The 19,793-nt window shown below is 44.6% G+C and overlaps 1 protein-coding gene and 1 long non-coding RNA gene across 4 annotated transcripts in view; both read left to right on the top strand.

Annotated features, from left to right (window-relative positions):
* LOC309862545 overlaps positions 1-19,793 on the top strand; it is a 531,010-nt gene that overhangs the window by 330,621 nt on the left and 180,596 nt on the right. The gene's annotated exons all lie outside the window — the stretch shown is intronic.
* Positions 1-19,793, top strand: part of PRKG2 (protein kinase cGMP-dependent 2) — a 97,170-nt gene that overhangs the window by 71,885 nt on the left and 5,492 nt on the right. For 2 of the 3 annotated variants that reach the window (XM_082728160.1, XM_082728159.1), the window contains exons 15-17: positions 7,048-7,211; positions 10,677-10,799; positions 11,738-11,800. In XM_082728160.1, coding sequence (XP_082584286.1) covers positions 7,048-7,211; positions 10,677-10,799; positions 11,738-11,800 — 350 coding nt within the window. Of the gene's footprint in view, positions 1-7,047; positions 7,212-10,676; positions 10,800-11,737; positions 11,801-19,474; positions 19,542-19,793 lie in introns of all 3 variants that reach the window. The other variant, XM_082728161.1, reaches the window with a different exon arrangement.

Raw genomic sequence — 19,793 nt, forward strand, 5'->3', positions numbered from 1 at the left:
GGAGCTGAGGCCCGAGGCTGCGGGAAGCTGGAAGCAGAAAGGACTGAAGACATACGCCTGGGAATCGCCAACGGGTTGAAACGCGGTTTTCATTATGAGGGAAGGGGGGGTTGCCGGAGATCAGGAAGGATTGTCCTTTGAGGGCGAAAGATTCTTTTTGCCGAGATGATATAAAAATCCCGATCTTTTATTTACCTACTAAAATGTTTCAAATATAAGCAGAATTCGGAAGAAGTAATAAGGAGAAAGGAGCCACTATAGGGGATTTTAATACTCCGCTCGGAAACCGACGGCGCATTCCGACAGAAGCTCGACAGCTCTCGGAGATGTGCGCAACACGATTAATAAACTTGATCTGATGAGCTGATAGAATATTGTTCCCAGGAGTTGAAGGACACAAATTAACGAGATGTGTTCATCCATTAGGGCCGTTAAGCAAGTTTCAGCAAACATGAGAAACCGGAGTTGGGCTGCCGGCCGGGCAGCCCGGCCGAGCCGCTCCCGCCACAGTCCCTGAGGGGCTTGCGTCAGGATGGGGGCATCGGAGGTGCCTGGTGACGGCACAGCGAGAATGCACACCTGGGTGACGACTCCGGGCTGTCCAGCCTCGGGCTTCAAGTCCTCAAGGATGAAAGGCTCCGTGTAAGGCTGAACTTGGCCTCCTTCCCCAGTTTGGATTAAATGGTGTTTTTCATCTTCCTACATCACTTCTTGGAGTATCTGTGAGGGATCAGATATCTAAGGACAGAAAGAAAGGAACAGTGTGTGTTTGTTTGTTTGTTTACCAGCAAAGCGCGGCCGGTGAAAGCTTGGGGAAAAGACCCAAGTTAGAGAAAGGTCTGGGTTTTGGAGGTGTCCCTCTAGAGGCTGTGAAGGTGTGCCTTTCTGTGATAATACAGAGGAGGACTTTGTAGTGTGCAGTGAAGAGCTCATTCTACTCTTCTTCCCCAATTTACCGTTGAGATGGCCGGCCAGATCTGTTCCCAGGTGAGTCCTCACTGGTCCAAGCTGTCTTCTATCAGTAAAAACACGGAGAGGCGAGCAAGCGTTAGCAGACATTACTAAAAGAACACCACATCGCCATCTCTCCTCTGCCCATCCAATGATTTCCTGATTCTTTCTCCACTTTCAAGGCCAAGAAAAGCTGATGTCGGCAGTAATGATTCAAAGTCTTTCTCTTGGTTATCATGAATGCATCAAGGACAATAATAAGGTGTAGGACAGTAAGGAGTCTAAAGAAAAATCCGTCTTGTTCTCAGCCTGAGCAGAATTCGTGTTGTAGTTTCACATCTTGGGTTTGCTCAGCAGAAAAGTTGGTAGCAATTCAAGAGATCAATAAACATTCTATATGGTCATGCTCTTAGCTCATCGCTCATCAATAAATGTTCTGTATGTATGGTTGTGCTGTGACCTCACGTGAGTCATCTTCTCACGTGGTCATAGAGGAACTTAACCCTGTAAGTGAGTATTATATAAGAAAATACAATGTAGGACACATTAAAAGTTGATATTGTTGCCTGCTTCTTTATGACCTATCTTCCCCTCGATGCTAATAGCCCCATGAGGGCAGAAACCATGCTATGGTGTTTACTGCCAGACTTAGAACTTTGTTTTCATATAAGAATGAATCAAAGGTCAGAGGGGCAACTTCCAGCTCGCTCTGCTTGGGATTCATCTCTAGTTCTCATTCTTCCTCTCCCCTCCCCTACTCACGCACTTTCTCCTTCTCTCTCTCTCTCTCTCTCAATCTCTGAAATAAATCTTTAAGAAAAGAAAATGGAAGGATCCTATGTCCCTGACCTACTGCTTAGAGATCCCCCTACTGCTCAAGAAAATTCATTTTGAGAAGTAAATTAATGTAGGACTTAGGCATTTATACTTCCTGAGATATGTTTGTTCAACAGTAGCTCTAGCATAACCCTAAATCAGAAAGATGTACGAGGTTTCAAAATAGCAAGACTCAACATCACAAAGATATGAATAGTCTCCAAAGTCACATACCGATTAGATACACTTCGGTGGGATTCCATCGAAGCTTTTCATGAAGTCTGGCAAACCGATTCTAAAGTTTGTGTAGACTAACCGAGGGCCAAGAATAGCCAAGGCATTTCTGAAGGCCAACGGAGCGGGCAGGAGGGACTTCTCATACACACCGGAATTACAATGACTCAGGCGGAGGGAATGCAAATTAAAACCGCAGTGATTTAATACTGACCCATGTCAAAAATGAAAGTTGCTCTCCCTAGAGGATCGCGAGGACATAGGGCCACCAACCGGAACTCAGCCTTGTTGCTGGGGAAGGAGGGGTGGGCGGCAGGGCAGTATGATCCCTAGTGAAAGTGATTTGACGACGTGTGGTGACATTGAAGACATCACATCTTTGATCTTGTGATTCTACCATCTTACATGGACCTCTGCTAGGTAACGTGGAGAACAATATTGAAGCATTTTTGTGGGAGCGCACTCTCAGATACAAGGCGAATGTCCATCAAGAGCAGAACGGACCAGAAAATCATTGCATGCTAATTCGGTGCTGTATGATACAGCAATGAAAATAAATGTGCTCCAATATCAATTAGATTCACAAAGGTAATTTTAAACGACATTAGGCAGTTTGCCCAAGAAGAGATGTAAGATGTATCTAAAGTTTTTAAAAACAAGAACTTATTTTACTTAAGGATCTGAAATGTGTGGTAAACTTTGTGCAGTGGCAGTATCGTAGTATGAGGTTTATCCGAGGCGCAATTATTGCTAATTTAAATGTGTGGTAAAATTAGAAAGGAATGCGAGTACCCAACGCACACCAACGTCAGGGGAGCGGTGACCTCTTGGCAATGGGCAGTGGGACGCCGGGGAAGGAACACACAGGGCTTCTGCACCGACTGCTCGTTAACCTGGTGGTGGCTCCGGGGTCCTGCTTTTCTGCTCAGGCTTTATAACCTGCATGCAGGTCATGTTAGATGCTCCAAGCTTTTTCTCACCCGACCAATGAAATTATCAGTTCCCACTGCATCCTGTCTGCCAGACCCTTATTAGTTGTACTTATTAAGGAGCGATTAAGCTTTTCCCACCAATGTGCTGAATATATGTTGCTGCTTTCCTCTTAGAAATCTTCCACTTCCTTCTCAATTTAATTTAACGGGAAGGTTCCCTTCGGAGCCTGGTTCGAGCCTCCCCTCAAGCATCCACGGCCTTCCGAGAGTTTCATTTTCTGCTCTTGAACATGGGGATAACCGTCCCTCGCTCCCCGAGCTGTTGTGAAGATCGCACATATACATGAACATGTGCATTTACATATCTTTTCGACACTGGTGTGAACAGTTATCGCTTCATTCAGATTTCTTCACCAGACAGGTGTTGAACATCTGCTGTGTCACAGACGCTGTCGGGGTTACAAAGTGAGTAGGATGTACTGCGGCTTCTCCTCAAGAAGCTAGAGTTCCTCGCACACGACTGCAGGATTTTGCCCCAAGGACGTAACTGTGGAGTAGAAACAGTGTTAAAGCACCTCGGAGGAGAAAGGAACTGGTTCTGTAAGTTCAAGGAAGGCTTCAAAGAGGAGGCGGCCTAGGAGATGAGCCTGCAGAGATTTTGGGGTCTGAGTTCCCCTTCAGCTGGCTCCCTTTCTAGTAAATGCACTGAGAATTCGGGGTGAGTCACCACTCCTCCACGCAGAGTGGGCTGTGGCCCTGAAAGACGCACGCCTTCGCCTCCCTTGCTCCGCTCCCGGCCCTGGAAGCCGTCGCCGCTGCCTGTGTGGGTGGACGGACTTCAACATCGCAAGGACGTGAAACCGTCTCTGGTTGCTGCACACGGGGTACATTCCACTGTACCCTTGTCTAGACTTGGGTAAAGTAGGTGCCCTGAAAACCCCACATAAATATTTTTTTGGAAAGCTATGTCCCCATGAATCATTTGGCTTAATTAGACTGGTCATTTTGTATCCATTTTTTATGTGACCAAGAGAACCAATAGCTGACAAATCTCCTGGCCCAGAGAGAAACCACTGGGAAAAAGCTAATCCTGACCGGACACAGGCTCCAGCAAGCCACATGCTAATTTTTCTATTTCTGAATGATGTAGCCACCACTGCAGATTTAGAAGCATCTTAAAACCTTCTAGTTCATTAAGGTTTTTGGAGATTTAATGTTTTTAAGCTCTCAGCATCATGTAAGCCGACTTTCATAATGGAAATTTGATAGAGGCAAGAGAAAGCCTGTGTATAGCTTCTCTGGATATTCTCGAAAGATCTGTTTTGTGAGTAGAATTTTTTTAAAAAAAGTGTGGGTCTGTTTTCTTGCCTTCTAGAAGGATCCTTTAAAACTGGTCAGGACATGTATAACCTTCTCTCAGTCCTTAGTGGCTTCTTAGACCAAAAAAGTCTCTGCAGTTCTTTCTGGGGTTTACCAGGCCGACGCCAACTCGGCCCTCACTTCCCGTCTGTCTTCCCGCACACGCAGTGGCCCAGCCACACTGGCCTCCGTGCCGATCCTTGAACTTACCACGCACGTTCCCGAAGGCGAGGGCCTTTGCGCTGCTCTTTCTCTGTCAGAATCATTCTTGCTCAGATTTTTGTGAGCCTTTTTCTCATTTCAGGCAGATTCCTGCTGACATCTTTTCCAGTGCTCCCTCCTCAGAGAGCCTTTTCCTGGCCACCCTATTTAAAGTAAAATTCCTATTGATCTCCATCCCTCACTCTGCCATTTGTTTCTTCGTAACGTCGGTCACTATCTGGCATTCCTATGTACGATCTTCTCTTTTCATGCTTGTCCCCTCTTTCTCTGAGATGCCGTCTCTGAGAGGCCTGGGGCTCTGTCTGTATCCTGGTGCTTGGTACATACGGGTCTTCTGTAGATACTTAGCGACTGAAGGAAGGAAGGAACTTACATCTCCGTTGCCTAGAGAGAGAGGTTTAAAAAGACTTGAGCTTTGCGGTGGAATCCATGGTGGTACAAGACGGAGGTGGTGGGAATGGTTATAGGAAATCCCCAGAACTTGACATCAGAAGATCTGAGGCCCTCTCGATTAAGCATGTGACTTTAAGTCAGTCCGAGTGTCGATCTCCTAACCAGTCTAACCAGATGTTAGACTAAAGTTGATAAGATCAAAGAAAAGTGGTAAGTTCCCATAAATCTTAAAATCTTAATATAATTACAGCCATTTCTGTGGGTCAGTATCAAATACTACAAAAGCAAAACTGGCTATTCAAATTAAAATTCACCATTTTCAGAGCTAGAAAAACTCTTAAACATCTAATGAACATACAGTCATTTTTAAAAGGAAAACTTCAATGTTATGAAAAACATGTATTGGAAGGCCATTATAAAACAACAAACTCTAATATCTCCATCGGTGCACACACAAACACAATTATAAACATTGCTTTCTTGTCTCTTAAATTTCAGTCTTTATAGAATTAGCTAGGATTTTCATATTGGTTCCTTCTCTGAGGAATAAGTAGATAAGCTAATCTCAGCTGGTTACAAAATTTTAATTTCATAGTATCCCCAGCCATCCCTTCGATAAAATCTTTATGAGTAATTCTGTATAGATAGAAGAAAATGGTGAAATCCCACTTCAAATTAGGCTGTTTAAATTTCCTTTTTCTAATAAGGAAATCCTTGCTGTTACATATAAATACTAAAAGGTATTACTGAAATGCTAAATTTCTAAGAGATTTATTTAGGGTAACACAAAGATTTTAAATATTCGTGTTTGAATAAATAAAGGAGGGCTGGGTTTTATAGTTCATTGACGTACTCTCTCAGATGAGGGCCTATTTTGATGTTAGCCTTATTTGTTGTGTTTTTACTCAATATTATTGCCATTTTATTGAGATAGTCCAGGTGCTTAATGAAACCGTTAACACGTGCATGTTGAGGCTCAGGTATCGTTTGTGTGTGTTTACCCCCCGGGGAGGTGAGGGGGGTCCTATGAGAATTCCTGCATGTACTGGAGGTGCAAAGTACCAGCCGAACAGCATCCGCAGACAGAATCCCACTGTCTGTCTTGCGGGCGGATGTCAGGCGCGCACGGCTGTCCCCCAGTGAGCGGGTCTTCCTGTCGCTCCGGACTTCTTACCCACTTCTACTCTGCTCACGAGGCTGGTTCATTGAATAGAGCCTCAGAGAAGTGGAGGGACCTACTCTGCAGAGACGGGGGAGGGTCGTGCTGATTCCGTCCCCGGGAGAGTTCCTCATCCTGAGTCAGGTTATCACCTCCCAATGGCATCCTCCGCCATGGTCTTCTCCCACATGTTGCAGAAGGGTATGTTTTTGGCCCCTGTGTCGTCTTCCACTCCATCATGTGTCACTTGAAGCAGCACTAATCGCATGTGTAAGTAGTCCCCGCACTCTGGCTTCCCCCCAGGCAGCTCTGTCTCCGGAAACCTAGCACAGAGCCCGGCCGGGGGTGCAGGCTGACTGTCTTTTCAGGACAAGTAAGTTCACGCAGGGGCTGTTCACCACTGACTTGCCTGAGAAGGACTCCAAGTGTCCATGGTCTGGCCCAAGTTGAGAAGAGGTGATTCTGGCTTTTTCTTTGGAAAGCCAGAATGTCAAGGGTGCAGACATGGCGCATCGTGGTTTTTAAAGATGGATCCGACTTTTAAGAAGCCCTTTTTCCCAACAATGGTCTCTTCCCCAGACTCTCAGATTTGCTATTGATTTTCTCTCATGACGGAGCCTAAAGGGCACCAGGGTTGATCTTACGCCTTTCTCTCCTCTCCCTAATGAGAGCCACCACCGATGACAAAGTTGCCTGCGTGCTCTGAGCTTTACATATGTTGTAGCGGCCTACACCTGCCAGCTGTTCCTCTCCTCTTTCAGGGGTCATGGGCATGGAAGTGTGTACGTGGAACTTGCTCCAGTGTAACTAGATTTGTACCTGGTCCTGCAAAATAATAAATGAGAGGCTCAGTGGTGTGTGTGGGTATGTGTGTGAAGGGGAGGGCGGAGGTGTAGACAGCAGGCAGGAGAAGTTAGAGGGCGACGTAGAGAAGAACATGAGTTTCTAGTCTCTGAAAATGTCTTTGACATCCTTTTCCAGGTTGACTTTGGATTTGCTAAGAAAATAGGATCTGGACAGAAGACATGGACATTCTGCGGAACTCCAGAGTATGTAGCTCCTGAAGTCATTCTCAACAAAGGACATGACTTCAGCGTGGATTTTTGGTCTCTGGGGATTCTAGTGTACGAGCTCCTAACGGGCAAGTAAGTCACCTTCAAGTTCACAGAAGTGCCAAAATAATTTACTGATGATAAATATATATATATATATATATATATATAATTTAAGAGTTTAACATTTTAGAATGTTTTTGATTACATGTGATGCCTTTTCCCCTTTGTCTATTCTGCATATAACATGCTTGCTGGTTTGTAACATGGAGAAAACATGGGAGAATGTACAGGAAGGATGGACAGAATCACCCTGGTTTGCCTAAAATGTCAGGGCCTGTTGCTATAGATGACCTGTTAACTGTGTGAAGGTTTGGTAATTCTGTTGTGAGAATTAGGAGAGGAACTGAGGCTGTTTTTATTTCCTCTCGGATACATTTTTGGTAATCGAGAAAATTGTAATCACGTTTCAATTAAATCCATTAAACAATGAAACTAAATTTAGCCCCGTTCTTCCATCTTCCCAATAAATCATTAACCAGAAAAGCTAAGAAAAGGAACATTGCTGGATCTAAATTTTAATCTCCTTGTCAGCTGCTTTCCAGAGGTGCTAATGAACCCAGACCAGACCCGGCAGGAGGCTTAGCAGTCCAGATTAACTGTCGCTCCTGGAGGGATTAAAGGGCTGTATTAATGAATCCGGGACCCCAATATTCAACATGGGTGCACGCATACACACACATGCACAAGCATTTACACCCACACATGCACACACACATACACAGGCCCTGTGTGATCTTACCTTGGACGGTGAAGTGCTTTACACATTATAAAGCTCTCACGTGTGTGTTCTCTAGTTTCGTTTTCACGGGTCTGTGTGGAAGTTAAAGAAGAATTTTTATTATTTTATGACTTCAGTGTTATGGATTAGACAGTCAGGACAGAGAGCTACCTGCTTAAGATCAGGGATTTGATCCCGGATCCTCTAACCCTAAATATGATCCGCTTTCCACTATATGCTTACGCCTTACAATGTGCGTTTTTAAGAGAATGTGTGGACACCCCCGTGGGAAACAGTTCAGTTTTCTTCCCTGTTTCTCATCAGCTGATTTTATCATCGTTACAAACCCTTATAAGCAGATATTCTTGGATTTTCAGAGGATTTGTACATGGACTGGCATACCAAATACTGGAACGAGCCCTTCAGTGGGCTTTAAGTCTCAACACATACTTAGAAAGAATTTCATAAAATCTTGAACTTTTACACTACAAATTTCTTTCTTTCTTTTTTTTTTTTTTTTAGATTTTATTTATTTATTTGACAGAGGGAGAGATCACAAGTAGGCAGAGTGGCAGAGTAGGCAGAGAGAGGGGGAAGCAGGCTCTCCACCAAGCAGAGAGCCCGATGCGGGCCTCGATCCCAGGACCCTGGGATCATGACCTGAGCTGAGGCAGAGGCTTAACCCACTGAGCCACCCAGATGCCTCTACACTACAAATTTCTAATGTGAGATTTCATGTGGCTATATTGGACCTCCTTGTCCACACGCATTGAGCAAACAGATATGAGAGAGCGTTTTATATTATCTGTATTCATTTCCAAATAGTCATTGCTTAAGATTTTGAAGGAAAGAAGAGGAAATTTTCCAGAACGTCATTCAGAGAGAAAATTGCTTATAGTCTTGGGACACAAGGAGTTCTATTTCAAGAACTTGTTCCTTCATCCCTGCGAAATTTGTCAGCTGCATTTCTAAGAAATACATGGTGGTTCATGTAGGTTGCTAGGGAATATACAACTCAGTCTTTATCAGCTGGGATAGGTTTCTGCAACGAATAAGGAAATAAAGTGAGGGAATAAGAAGGAGGAATCCCCAATAACTTAGGGTTTGTTAAAGTGGCTTTGAACGGTCAAGACGCTAAGGAATTGTTCTTGTAAAGGTGTTCAGGGTAGGGCATGAGAAAAGTTAATTTTAAATGCCCTGAACTCTAGAGAGTCAGGAGGCATATGCAAATGAGCTACAACCCAACACGACCTAATTGTCAATATAGATGTATGGAAAATAGAGCAGGGTTTTTTGTTTCATACCTCATTTTCTTATTTTCTTTCCAAGCAAGACAAGAGATTGTTGCAAAGTTGTCGCACCCACCTTATTCCAAGTTTATTCCTGGGTGGGAACTCAGTAGCGAAGCGTCTCGTGCACGGCCAGGATATAGCCGAGTAGTTCATGAAAGCCATCTTCAATTTTCAAAAATTAAACGACACAATAGAATAAAGTGTTTCTGATAGCAACGCGTGTGGGTTAAAACCTTATCCTTCAGTGGTCAGCTCCCAGCGCGTTCTGCGCCAGCCTAGCAGCGCTCCCCCGAAGTAGTCTGTCCACGCGCCTTCCCGAGCCTCCCTTTCTCTCGTTTCTCCCCACGCTAACGCTCCGTGTCTGTTGTCACTGCCGGACCCTCCTTGTCCTCCTGGCGTCTCCGCTCCGGGCCGCCTCAGTCTTGATGTCTTCTCCCTCCCTCTCTCCTTGGCTGGACCGTCAAGTGCGTTGCCAGAAGTGCCGTCTGAGGAGGCCCCGCAGCCGCCCCTGCAGCGCCCGCGGCTTTCCCGAAAGCCACAGCCGCAAACTCAGGGTCTGCGCGGCCCGTTACACCCCAGCTCTAGGTGGACACGCCACAGCCTGCTCTGTGCCTCGGGACCCACGCCAGCCTCCTCTGGGAAGGCTGTAGCTCCGCTCCAGAAGCCGAAACACTTCCCCGTCGATCTCGAATCCTTTCTTCCCCCTACACCCGCCTTCACCCCCGGACAGATCCTGTGCGCGTTACCGCCCAAACAGACCCAGGAGCCGACCCCGGGGCACCACCTTCCCGTCCACCATCCCCGTTCAGGCCACCAGGACTTCCGACCCCGCTGCTAGCGCCGTCACGGGTCACTTTTGACACGTTTTTAAGAAACGCTTGCTCTGACTGCTGTCAAGGCCGTCGCCGGACTCCGAGCACATCCCGGGGCCCCGAGCGTCACCTCCAGCTTCCCACGACATGGCCTCATAGCTCCTACCCCTCCCCGCTTCCTTACTTCCCCCCAGCAGCTCAGACCTCCTCGCTTTTTCCAGAACACCGGCGCCACCCCCGACGCCCGGCCTGGGTCCTTGCTGTCCTCGGTCTCTTGCTGGTGGCTGACGGCGCGGCTCAGTCCCCGCGTCTCTCCGTGGATGTCACTGCTCAGTTGTCCGCTGATGACAGAGGCTTTTCCCCTCGTCCGGCTTTGAGAAAACCACAGCTCCCTCTGTCACTCCGTCTGCTCCTTTACGTTTCTCCTCGGTGACCTGATTCACCGCCTGACCGCTGACTTGTATGTGTGTGTGTGTCATCTGCTGGGTGATGTGTATGTGTGTCATCTGCTGGGTGATAGGAAAGCAGTGCAGCTATTTTCGAGCGCGTATCCAGATTTTTTAATACAACGACCACTGAGAACGGAGGAGGGGGAAGGGGGAGAAAGGTAAGAAAGTCGCTTGAGAATGAGTCTGGCGCGTTGGTCCTAGTGTCCTGCTTTGGTTTTCCTCAGCCCTCCCTTTTCCGGGGTTGACCAGATGATGACCTACAATTTGATTCTCAAAGGAATTGAAAAAATGGATTTTCCCAGAAAGATCACAAGAAGACCTGAGGATTTGATTCGGAGGCTTTGCAGGTGAGAATGAAGATTAAAACCCCTAGTTCTTGGGGAATGTGTGAAGTCTTCTCGTTTCCGTGTCCACACAATCTAAAATTTGTCAGGCATTTACTTTCTGTACTTTTCATGCAACTAAATTCTGTTCAAAGAAAATCATTTCTTCATTAGGAGTTTGACTTTGCTTCATGTTACAGAACCACAATACCTACTTACAGTTTAAAAGAGATCTACAGTCATCCGCTTCTCTTTGGGAATCATCTGTATGTGTATTACGGAAAAAAGAACATTAGTTTAATAAAGGAGTAATTAATTTACAACCTTGTTATTTTGAGAGAAAACCAATGGTGGTGATAAAGTGTCACTACTTACCTTCTGTCAGTCTCCATTTTAAAAAGCAGTGCATTCCTGGCCTTATTTTACATCACTCCTAATTTCTATTTACCCTTCAAAGTAATATATCAGAGAATGGAAGGCTTTTGGAATTTGTGTTTAAACTTTACTTTGTCACTGTTTTCTTTTTTCTTTTTTTTTTGCACATTTGAACTTTTTTTTTTTTTTTAAGAAAGCATTAGCATTTAGTAAATTTAGAACATGAAACCTAGTTGTGGGTTGCCAGCAGAAATCTCTGCATGTTTCTAAGATTCCAGCTCAGATGTAAATGATTCTCTAAAGCTTTCTCTGTTTTCCTCAGCAGAGTTGATAAGGTAACATCCTTCTTCATAGCTCATTTAAAACACCGGTGTGTGTGTGTGTGTGTGTCTGTGTGTGTGTGTGTGTGTACATACACTCACACACACTGGAGAGAGCAGTGTGATTTTCATTTCCCTATACTCAGTCTCTAAGTCTATGAATACTGTTGAATAAATGAATACATAATGAAAAAATGTTAAATTTTAATTTAAAATTCACTGAAGCATAATTATTATGAATTGCCTGTCAAAAAATTTTTATTTTAGGCAAAATCCAACAGAAAGACTTGGAAATCTGAAGAATGGAATCAATGACATTAAGAAACACAGGTATGTAGCCCAGAAAAAAATAGAAATTTATAGAAAAACGTACTTGACGCTTACCTCATAAATCACAAGGGCCCCTTTACAGATATTCAGTTTTTCCTTTTTGGTGTTTTTTTAATTTGTTTTTACTAGGTGTGGTTACAATAATCAGTCTCAAGGTGATTTCTCTAATGCTGAAGATTCCATCAAGAATGGATGAAATTCTAAAACAAGTGACAAAATCACATCTCTAAGTTATAGTGACTTAGCTTTTTATATTTTGCTATTTTTATTTTTTTATTTTTATGTGTATTTTTTAAGTAGGTTCCATACTAGGTGTGGAGCTCAACACAGGGCTCAGACTCACAACCCTGAGATCAAGACCTGACTGAGATCACGGGTTGGATGCTCAACCAACTGAGCCACCCAGGAACCCCATATTATGTTTTAAAATATCAACTTGGATTCTTTGAGGAATTAAGTTCTAATTTTGACGTTTTTTGGTTGTTAAAGTACAATATAGTTGCCGTTGTCATTGCTAGAGAGAAATTAACTGTTAAATAGTATTCTGTTTCAGTTCTAGCTAATAATGCGTATTTATTTTAAGTGTAATATTCTTTTGACTAGCTTTCTCAATTTTGAAGCCTAGTGTTGTATTTTACGTTTGGGGTAAAGTACGTGGATTTCCACAAAGTCTCTCAAATGAAGTTTAGGTTTATACAATAATCTAACATGCATCTTTACAGTTCTGTGAGGTTCTAAAGCTGGCCTTTGGAGCCAGTGATAACTTCTGTGAATTATCGTCTTTGGTTCGGATTACGTACGTGGACTTCAAGCCTTTCAGATGTTCTTTTTAATTAATTAATTAATTAATTATTTAGCACAGGGCGAGATGGATAGAGGGAAAGACAGAAGGAGCACCAGCAGGGGGAGGGATCAGCAGGCAGAGGGAGAGGGGGAGGCAGGCTTCCTGCGGGTGAGCAGGAGCCTGATGCCGGGCTGGATCCTGGGACCTTGAGATCATGACCTGAGCTGAGGCAGACACTTCATGGACTGAGCCACCCAGGTGCCCCTAAGCCTTTTAGATTTTTAAAATGACTGATGCCCAGCTGAATCCAGCAGTCCTCAAAATGTTTTACTTTTGCTCAGGATATACAAAAATGATCACTGACTGATAGTACTATTGGTAATAGAAAAACTAAATTGGAGAATTTCATCCTTGACAGCCTGTGAACACACTGAATTATTTATGTTCCGAAATGAAAACACCTTTCAGTATTTCACTCCTATCTGGATATGTTCTACAGAAGAATCGGAGACACGGAACATGCGGACACGCAGGGAGAGAAGCTTCTGAATAGAAACACTAGTCATTCTGCTTCACACAGTGGTGCAGCTTCAAAAAAAAAAAAAATCCCCGGGCCGCCAGCCCTGCTCTATCTATTCATGAACTTCCTTGAAATAAAGCCATGAATTCAACATTGTAGATTCATATTGGGCTTTGCCCGAGGGAGTGTTAGGAGGGACGGACGATAGAGACAGACGCATCTGCGTTTCGTAGGCATCGAAGTGCTTGGAGTATTTCTGTTTGCCTTAGTGTGAAGCTCATTATTTGTCTTAGATTCCAATTTATCTCTCTTTCTCTGTGTTGTTACCACAATTTCTTTTCTTCTTACAAAAATGACACATAAACACACTATTCACAACGATACTGAGCAAACAAGTGTCCCGTCTGCTAAAGTCCTTCTCTGATGCGTTTTCCTCCTCTCGCTCATTAAGGAAGCATCTGCACTTTGCTCTGGGGTGGTTGGATTAACTCGCTCTGGTTTTATCTTTTCTTCCTTGTTTACCTGAGGCTCATTTAAATGTAGCTGTCAAATTGTGATTGGGTGCACTGTGAATTGATGCTAAAGGATTCTCTCACCTCAGTAGGGTAATGAAGAATTGAATTTCCTTCCCTGCAGGGATTCATTTGCCCACTCTTCTTTTTTTCTCTCCATTTTATTTTTTTTCTCAGTGTTCCAGAATTAATTGTTTATGCACCACACCCAGTGCTCCGTGCAATCCGTGCCTCCTTGATACCCACCGCCAGGCTCATCCAAACCCTCATTTTGTTTCTCAGAGTCCACAGTCTCTCATAGTTCATCTCCCCCTCCAGTTTCCCCCAACTCCCTTCTCCTCTCCATCTCCCCTTGTCCTCCATGCTATTTGTTATGCTCCACAAATAAGTGAAACCATATGATAATTGACTCTCTCTGCTTGACTTATTTCACTCAGCATCATCTCTTCCAGTCCCGTCCATGTTGCTACAAAAGTTGGGTATTCATCCTTTCTGATGGAGGCATCATACTCCATAGTGTATATGGACCTCATCTTCCTTATCCATTCGTCCGTTGAAGGGCATCTTGGTTCTTTCCACAGTTTGGTGACTGTGGCCATCGCTGCTATAAACATTGGGGTACAGATGGCCCTTCTTTTCACTGCATCTGTATCTTTCATGTAAATACCCAGGAGTGCAATTGCAGGGTCATAGGGAAGCTCTATTTTTAATTTCTTGAGGAATCTCCACACTGTTCTCCAAAGAGGCTGCACCAACTTGCATTCCCACCAACAGTGGAAGAGGGTTCCCCTTTCTCCACATCCCCTCCAACACATGTTGTTTCCTGTCTTGCTAATTTTGGCCATTCTCACTCGTGTAAGGTGGTATCTCAATGTGGTTTTAATTTGAATCTCCCTGATGGCTAGTGATGATGAACATTTTTTCATGTGTCTGATAGCCATTTGTATGTCTTCATTGGAGAAGTGTCTGTTTGAGTCTTCTGCCCATTTTTTGATGTGATTATAAGTTTTGTGGGTGTTGAGTTTGAGGAGTTCTTTATAGATCTTGGATATATAAAGCCCTTTGTCTGTTGTGTCATTTGCAACACTACAACCTATTCTGTGGGTTGCCTCTTTGTTTTCTTGACTGTTTCCTTAGCTGTGCAGAGGCTTTTGATCTTGATGAAGTCCCAAAAGTTCATTTTCGCTTTTGTTTCCTCTGCCTTTGGAGACATGTCTTGAAAGAAGTTGCTGTGGCTGATGTCAAAGAGGTGACTGCCTATGTTGCCCACTCTTCTTAACAGTGAGGGAAGATTTGGAGTGCGGTGCATGGGGTAGAGTTCAAAAGTAGAATGGACCAAATTTACACAGTGCTTTTCAGCGAGCTCAGGGAGCTCAGACATTATTTCATCTGATTTTCCTAGTGTTTCTTAAGATATAAAGCTGAGGTAGGGGGGTTGGGGGTGTGTGGGCAGGGAGGGACCCGAAAAATAGATTTCTCCCTGTCTTTAAGTAGGAGTTCTCTAAAACCTTCCCTAAGTCTTCAAGGCTTATAGCTTCTACTGCTCTGTATACCGTTGGAAGTAAAAAGAAAATCTTTCTGAAATTTGCCATCAGATTTTCCCACTCTTCTCTAAAGTAAAATGTATGCTTTTTTTCTCAGAGAACAATTCGTTTTAACTTTGTATTTAAAAACAATGCAATTTAACATGGCATATTGTTATGTTTGTACATTCTGAGTTAAATCATTGTAACTACACGTAATCAGACAGAGCTCCCTGTTCCCCTGTTCTTCAGCTGATGGATAAACTAGGCACCAGTCATGTCTCCCAACACCTATCTGAACAGAGGGATGATTGTAGGGTGCAGTTAAATCTTTCCTGCTAGAGGAATAATTTGTTTCAAGTGCCTTAATGTTACCTTCAATATTTCTAGCTGCTGCATTTTCTTTCTTTTTTAAAAGATTTTATTTATTTATTTGACACAGAGAGAGAGAGATCATAAGTCGGTGGAGAGGCAGGCAGAGAGGGAGGGGGAAGCAGGCTGCCCGAGGAACAGAGAGCCCGATGTGGAGCTCGATACCAAGACCCTGAGATCATGACCTGAGTCAAAGGCAGAGGTTTAACCCACTTGAGCCACCCAGACCCCCTAAAATTACTTTCAAGAATAGCTTCTACCAGTCTTCTAAAAATGAAAAAGCAATTTATGTGCCATTGCTGCTAATATTTCTTTGGTGAATATTTTTTACACACGAAAGCGTGCTCGCACTTGTGTTACTTAAAATGTGGTTAGTGTCAAAAGGCCAAGTGTTAAGTGAATGGCCACTCATGTTAAGTAAATATTGCCATAAGTCAAATTGTAACAAGTACTCAGCAAGAAATGTATAAGCTCTTTGATTCAGTAGGGCAACAGTAATGATTTTTATTAATATTTATGGAGTCGCTTCTGGGCAGAGAGCACTGTAAAATACGTCAAAAGAAATTGCGGCAGTATTTGGCGACAAAAGAAAAGAATCCACATGACGGCGCACCTAGAAATCCCTAAAAATGAAGGTTCGGTCTATGCGGAGAAGCCGACGGGTGCGTCAAGGAGAGCAGCCTGTGGTTTTGTAGGCGCACGGGGGGGGCGCCTTACCGCGGGAGCTGCTGGGGACTGCCTGTCTTCCATCAGTGTCTCAGCAGCTGCTCCCCAAATGGCACCTTGGGTTAAGAATGGCGTCTCGGAGTGTACTAGAGCCTTCCCTCTGTTTATAGCACTTTTTCTCCTGCTAAGCTCAGACCCGGAACGGGGCCTCAGTCAACTCCAGGGGTGAGAAGAGATTCGACAAGATGCAGGTGCAGCACTGTAGCACGGCTGACAGACCTGTGGGAGAGCCGCCCACGGTCCCCGCGCTCAGCCTCACACCTCTGCCACTACCCTGCCCCTGCCGGCGCCCTGGGGTCATGCTCCACATCGCAGCCAGAATCATCTTTTGGAAATGTGCTTAGTTAGATCCCACCATTTCCTTAGATCTTTCTAATGGCTTCCCATTAAGTGTAAAATCCTAATTCCATACTGTGTTCTACAAGGACTGCATGAACTGGCCTCTGGCCGGTTCTCAGATACCTTATTATTTTTTTTTTTTCTAGTTTCCACTCCATTCCCCACACTTCAGCTCATTTCTAGCCCTTCCTTCCATTTATAAGGCCCTGGGATAAAGAATACGTGAGATATATCCATACCCGTGTCTAGCCGTAAGGGTGATGTAGCTCACAGTCTTCCCACCGCGCCCTCTGTGGTCCTTCTGGCCACTCCCAACCCCTCCCATCCCCGTCATCAGCCACCACTTTACTCTCGCGTGTCTTTCTAGTCCTTACTACTGTCTGAAATTAACTTTGTTCACTAGTTTTTGTTGTTTGTTTGTCATCTCCTGCCAAAATAAGAATATCTTAAAAGTAGGATTTTGTTCTTTCCAGTGCCTGGGACTGAACTGACTTTCTGTACATTTTGTTAGCTGGCAGACTTGACCTCAGCGTCCCCGTAGAAAATATCAGTGGGTATAGAACAGCACTATTCTGTGTTCCTTATAAGATCCTGAGAGACAGAATACATCTTTTATGTCCACTCTGCTATTAGATTTCCAGCCCACCAGGTTTGAAGTGTGTCCTAAAGACCAGATCATTTCTTTTAGATTAATGATGTGGAAGCAAATAAATGAAAGGAACTTCCTCTGACCATCAGCGTAACCTCCTTACAGATTATTGTAAGACACCTTTTTACCTTGGAGCTTTTTGCGTACGGATCACCAGGAACATCACCGTTAAGGCAGTGTGATGTTCTGGGATGTGATAGTAAGAGGTTCTCCTGCAGGGTCATTCAGATATTCAACAGATGTTTGTTGAGCCTGCTTGGAGGACCAGTCCTGCTCACATGTGAGGGACACAGAAGGAAAGGAAAGAGATGAAGATCCTTGCCCTCGTGGAGCTAACATTCCAGTGGGGAAGACAGAATCAACAGGATAACTAAGTACAGAACATGGAAGACACATGCGAGAGCAGTAAGAGCTAAAGAAAAAACTAGAGCAGGGAAGGGGTTAGGAAGTGGGGCGGGGGGTGAAATAGTACTCTGGATGGTCAAAGAAGGTCTCACTAAGAAAATGACCTTTGGGAAAAGATCTGAAGGTGTTGGGGGAGCAAACCCTGTGACAATCTGGGGAAAGAGCCATCTAACTTTGAGTGTAAGTTATGAATGTGGGAGCACCTCCAGCTTGTCGGAGGAACGGTGAGGAGGGAGGGAGGAAAGAAAGCAGGACAGTGGTGAGCTGCGGTGCCGTGGTGGTGGAAAGGGCGATGTACAAGGCCTTAGGGTTTCTCGTAAAGGCTTTGCCTTTCATACTGAGCAGAATGCACTGGGGGCGTTTTGAACAAAGTCTTGATGTGACCTGACTTGTGTTTGAAATGTTCACACTTGCTGCTCGGTTCTTTCTCATGGACAAAAGCAGGAGGACGCATTAGGAGGTTATTACAGTCACACACGGGAGGAATAGCAGTGGCTTGGCCCATGCTGGTAGAGTGAGGGTGATGAGAATTTTTCAGATCCTGAGTTCAGATTTTGAAGGTAGCATTGACAAGATTTGAATATGGACTGAGTTAGGGAGACTGACTAGTGAGAGAAAGGATAACTTCAAGGTCCTTGGTTTGAGCAACTGGAAGGGTCAAGGCCAGTGCCTTGGGGAACACTTGGAGCTCCAGTGTGGGCCAGATATGTGCTAGATGCAGGATGGACACCCACTCGGGAGATGAGGAGTAACAGCTGTAGCTATTAGCTTGGGAAGCAATGGAGAGGTCTTTATTGGAAATAGAAATAGTAACCAGTAGATATATAAATGCTGTTTGAAGTCACGAGACTGATTGAGATGACCCAGGAGTGAGAGTAATCGAGAAGCTAGAAGTCGTTGAGTAGCTGAGCCTTGGAGTACACCATCTTCCTGTGGAAAAGGCAGTGGGAAATAGAGGGAAAGAACCCAAGAAGGCAGAATAACGTGTCTGGAAGCCACGTGAGAGAAGTGTTTCAGGAAGTGTGAATAATGAACCGTGGCCGATGCTCCTAGGTGAAGTAAGACAAAAACTGAGAATTGAGGAGCTTCACGGGAGTGGAGAGTGGATGCTGACGGTAGCGTGGTCAGAGAAATGGGTAAGCAGAGTGGCTGGATAACCTCCCAGGAGTTTTGCTCTTGTGGGAGGAGAGAGAGTGGAAGCTGGATGGGAGGGAGCTCAGGTCAAGGGAGGTTATTCTGTGGTTGGAAGAAATAAAATGTCTTCAGACTGCAGGAAGGATCTAGCGGGTAGACGTTGAGGAGTCAAGAGAGGGGAGAATGGCAGAAGCACGCTCTTGCGCAGAGGGGTCCGCAGCATCCAGTACGTAGAGCTGAGCCGACCTTCCCCAGAAGCAAAGACTTCTTTGCTCCCAGAGAAGGGAACACACGGATTGGACAGGCAGGTGGATAGACTGGGAGAGGATTGTGCAAGCTCCGTTTTCTCAGTGAAATAAGAAGTCAGGGCATCATTTGGGAGTGAGGATGGGGGGCAGTTTCTGGAAGTCTAAGGAGAGAGGACCAAGTATGAATGTGAGCCTAAGGGAGAGTGACAGTGGGACAACAGGGGATCTAGACCTAGTGCTGGGCAGCATGAAATACCCCCTCGAGGTTAGTGGGCATGGGTTTAGCGTGAGACCAGACCACTAGCGCAGTTCTGCATTTTCCCTCTCCGCCTCCCTCCCCCACCATTTGCACCTGCAGTGTTGAGGTCAGGGAGAGGGCCACAAAACGGACCAACAGATAAGTTGACTCACTAGCAGTTTATCAGGCAAGTAATATTCTTCTGAACTGTTTTTACTTCTCAGGTGGTTAAATGGTTTTAATTGGGAGGGCCTGAAAGCACGGAACCTTCCATCACCTTTTCAGAGAGAGGTATGGTATCCACAATATTACTTTTTTAACTTTTTCTAGTTTTTATTTTCATAAACAGAATAGGGGTGTGTTTTTATGTACCTCATTTTAGATTTTTAAAGTTTTTTTAATTAAGTGAAAATATCATAGCAATTGTGATTATAGGGACTAAACAGTATCTCTTATTTGACGGAGATCAGTTCAGTTCTCAGGAACCAATTACAGGAAAATCTGAGTCTGCAGGCAGTCCGTGCCGTTCAGGTTCACGGAGGG

The sequence above is a fragment of the Mustela nivalis genome (assembly GCF_964662115.1).
Source record: "Mustela nivalis genome assembly, chromosome: 4".
Taxonomy (NCBI): domain Eukaryota; kingdom Metazoa; phylum Chordata; class Mammalia; order Carnivora; family Mustelidae; genus Mustela; species Mustela nivalis.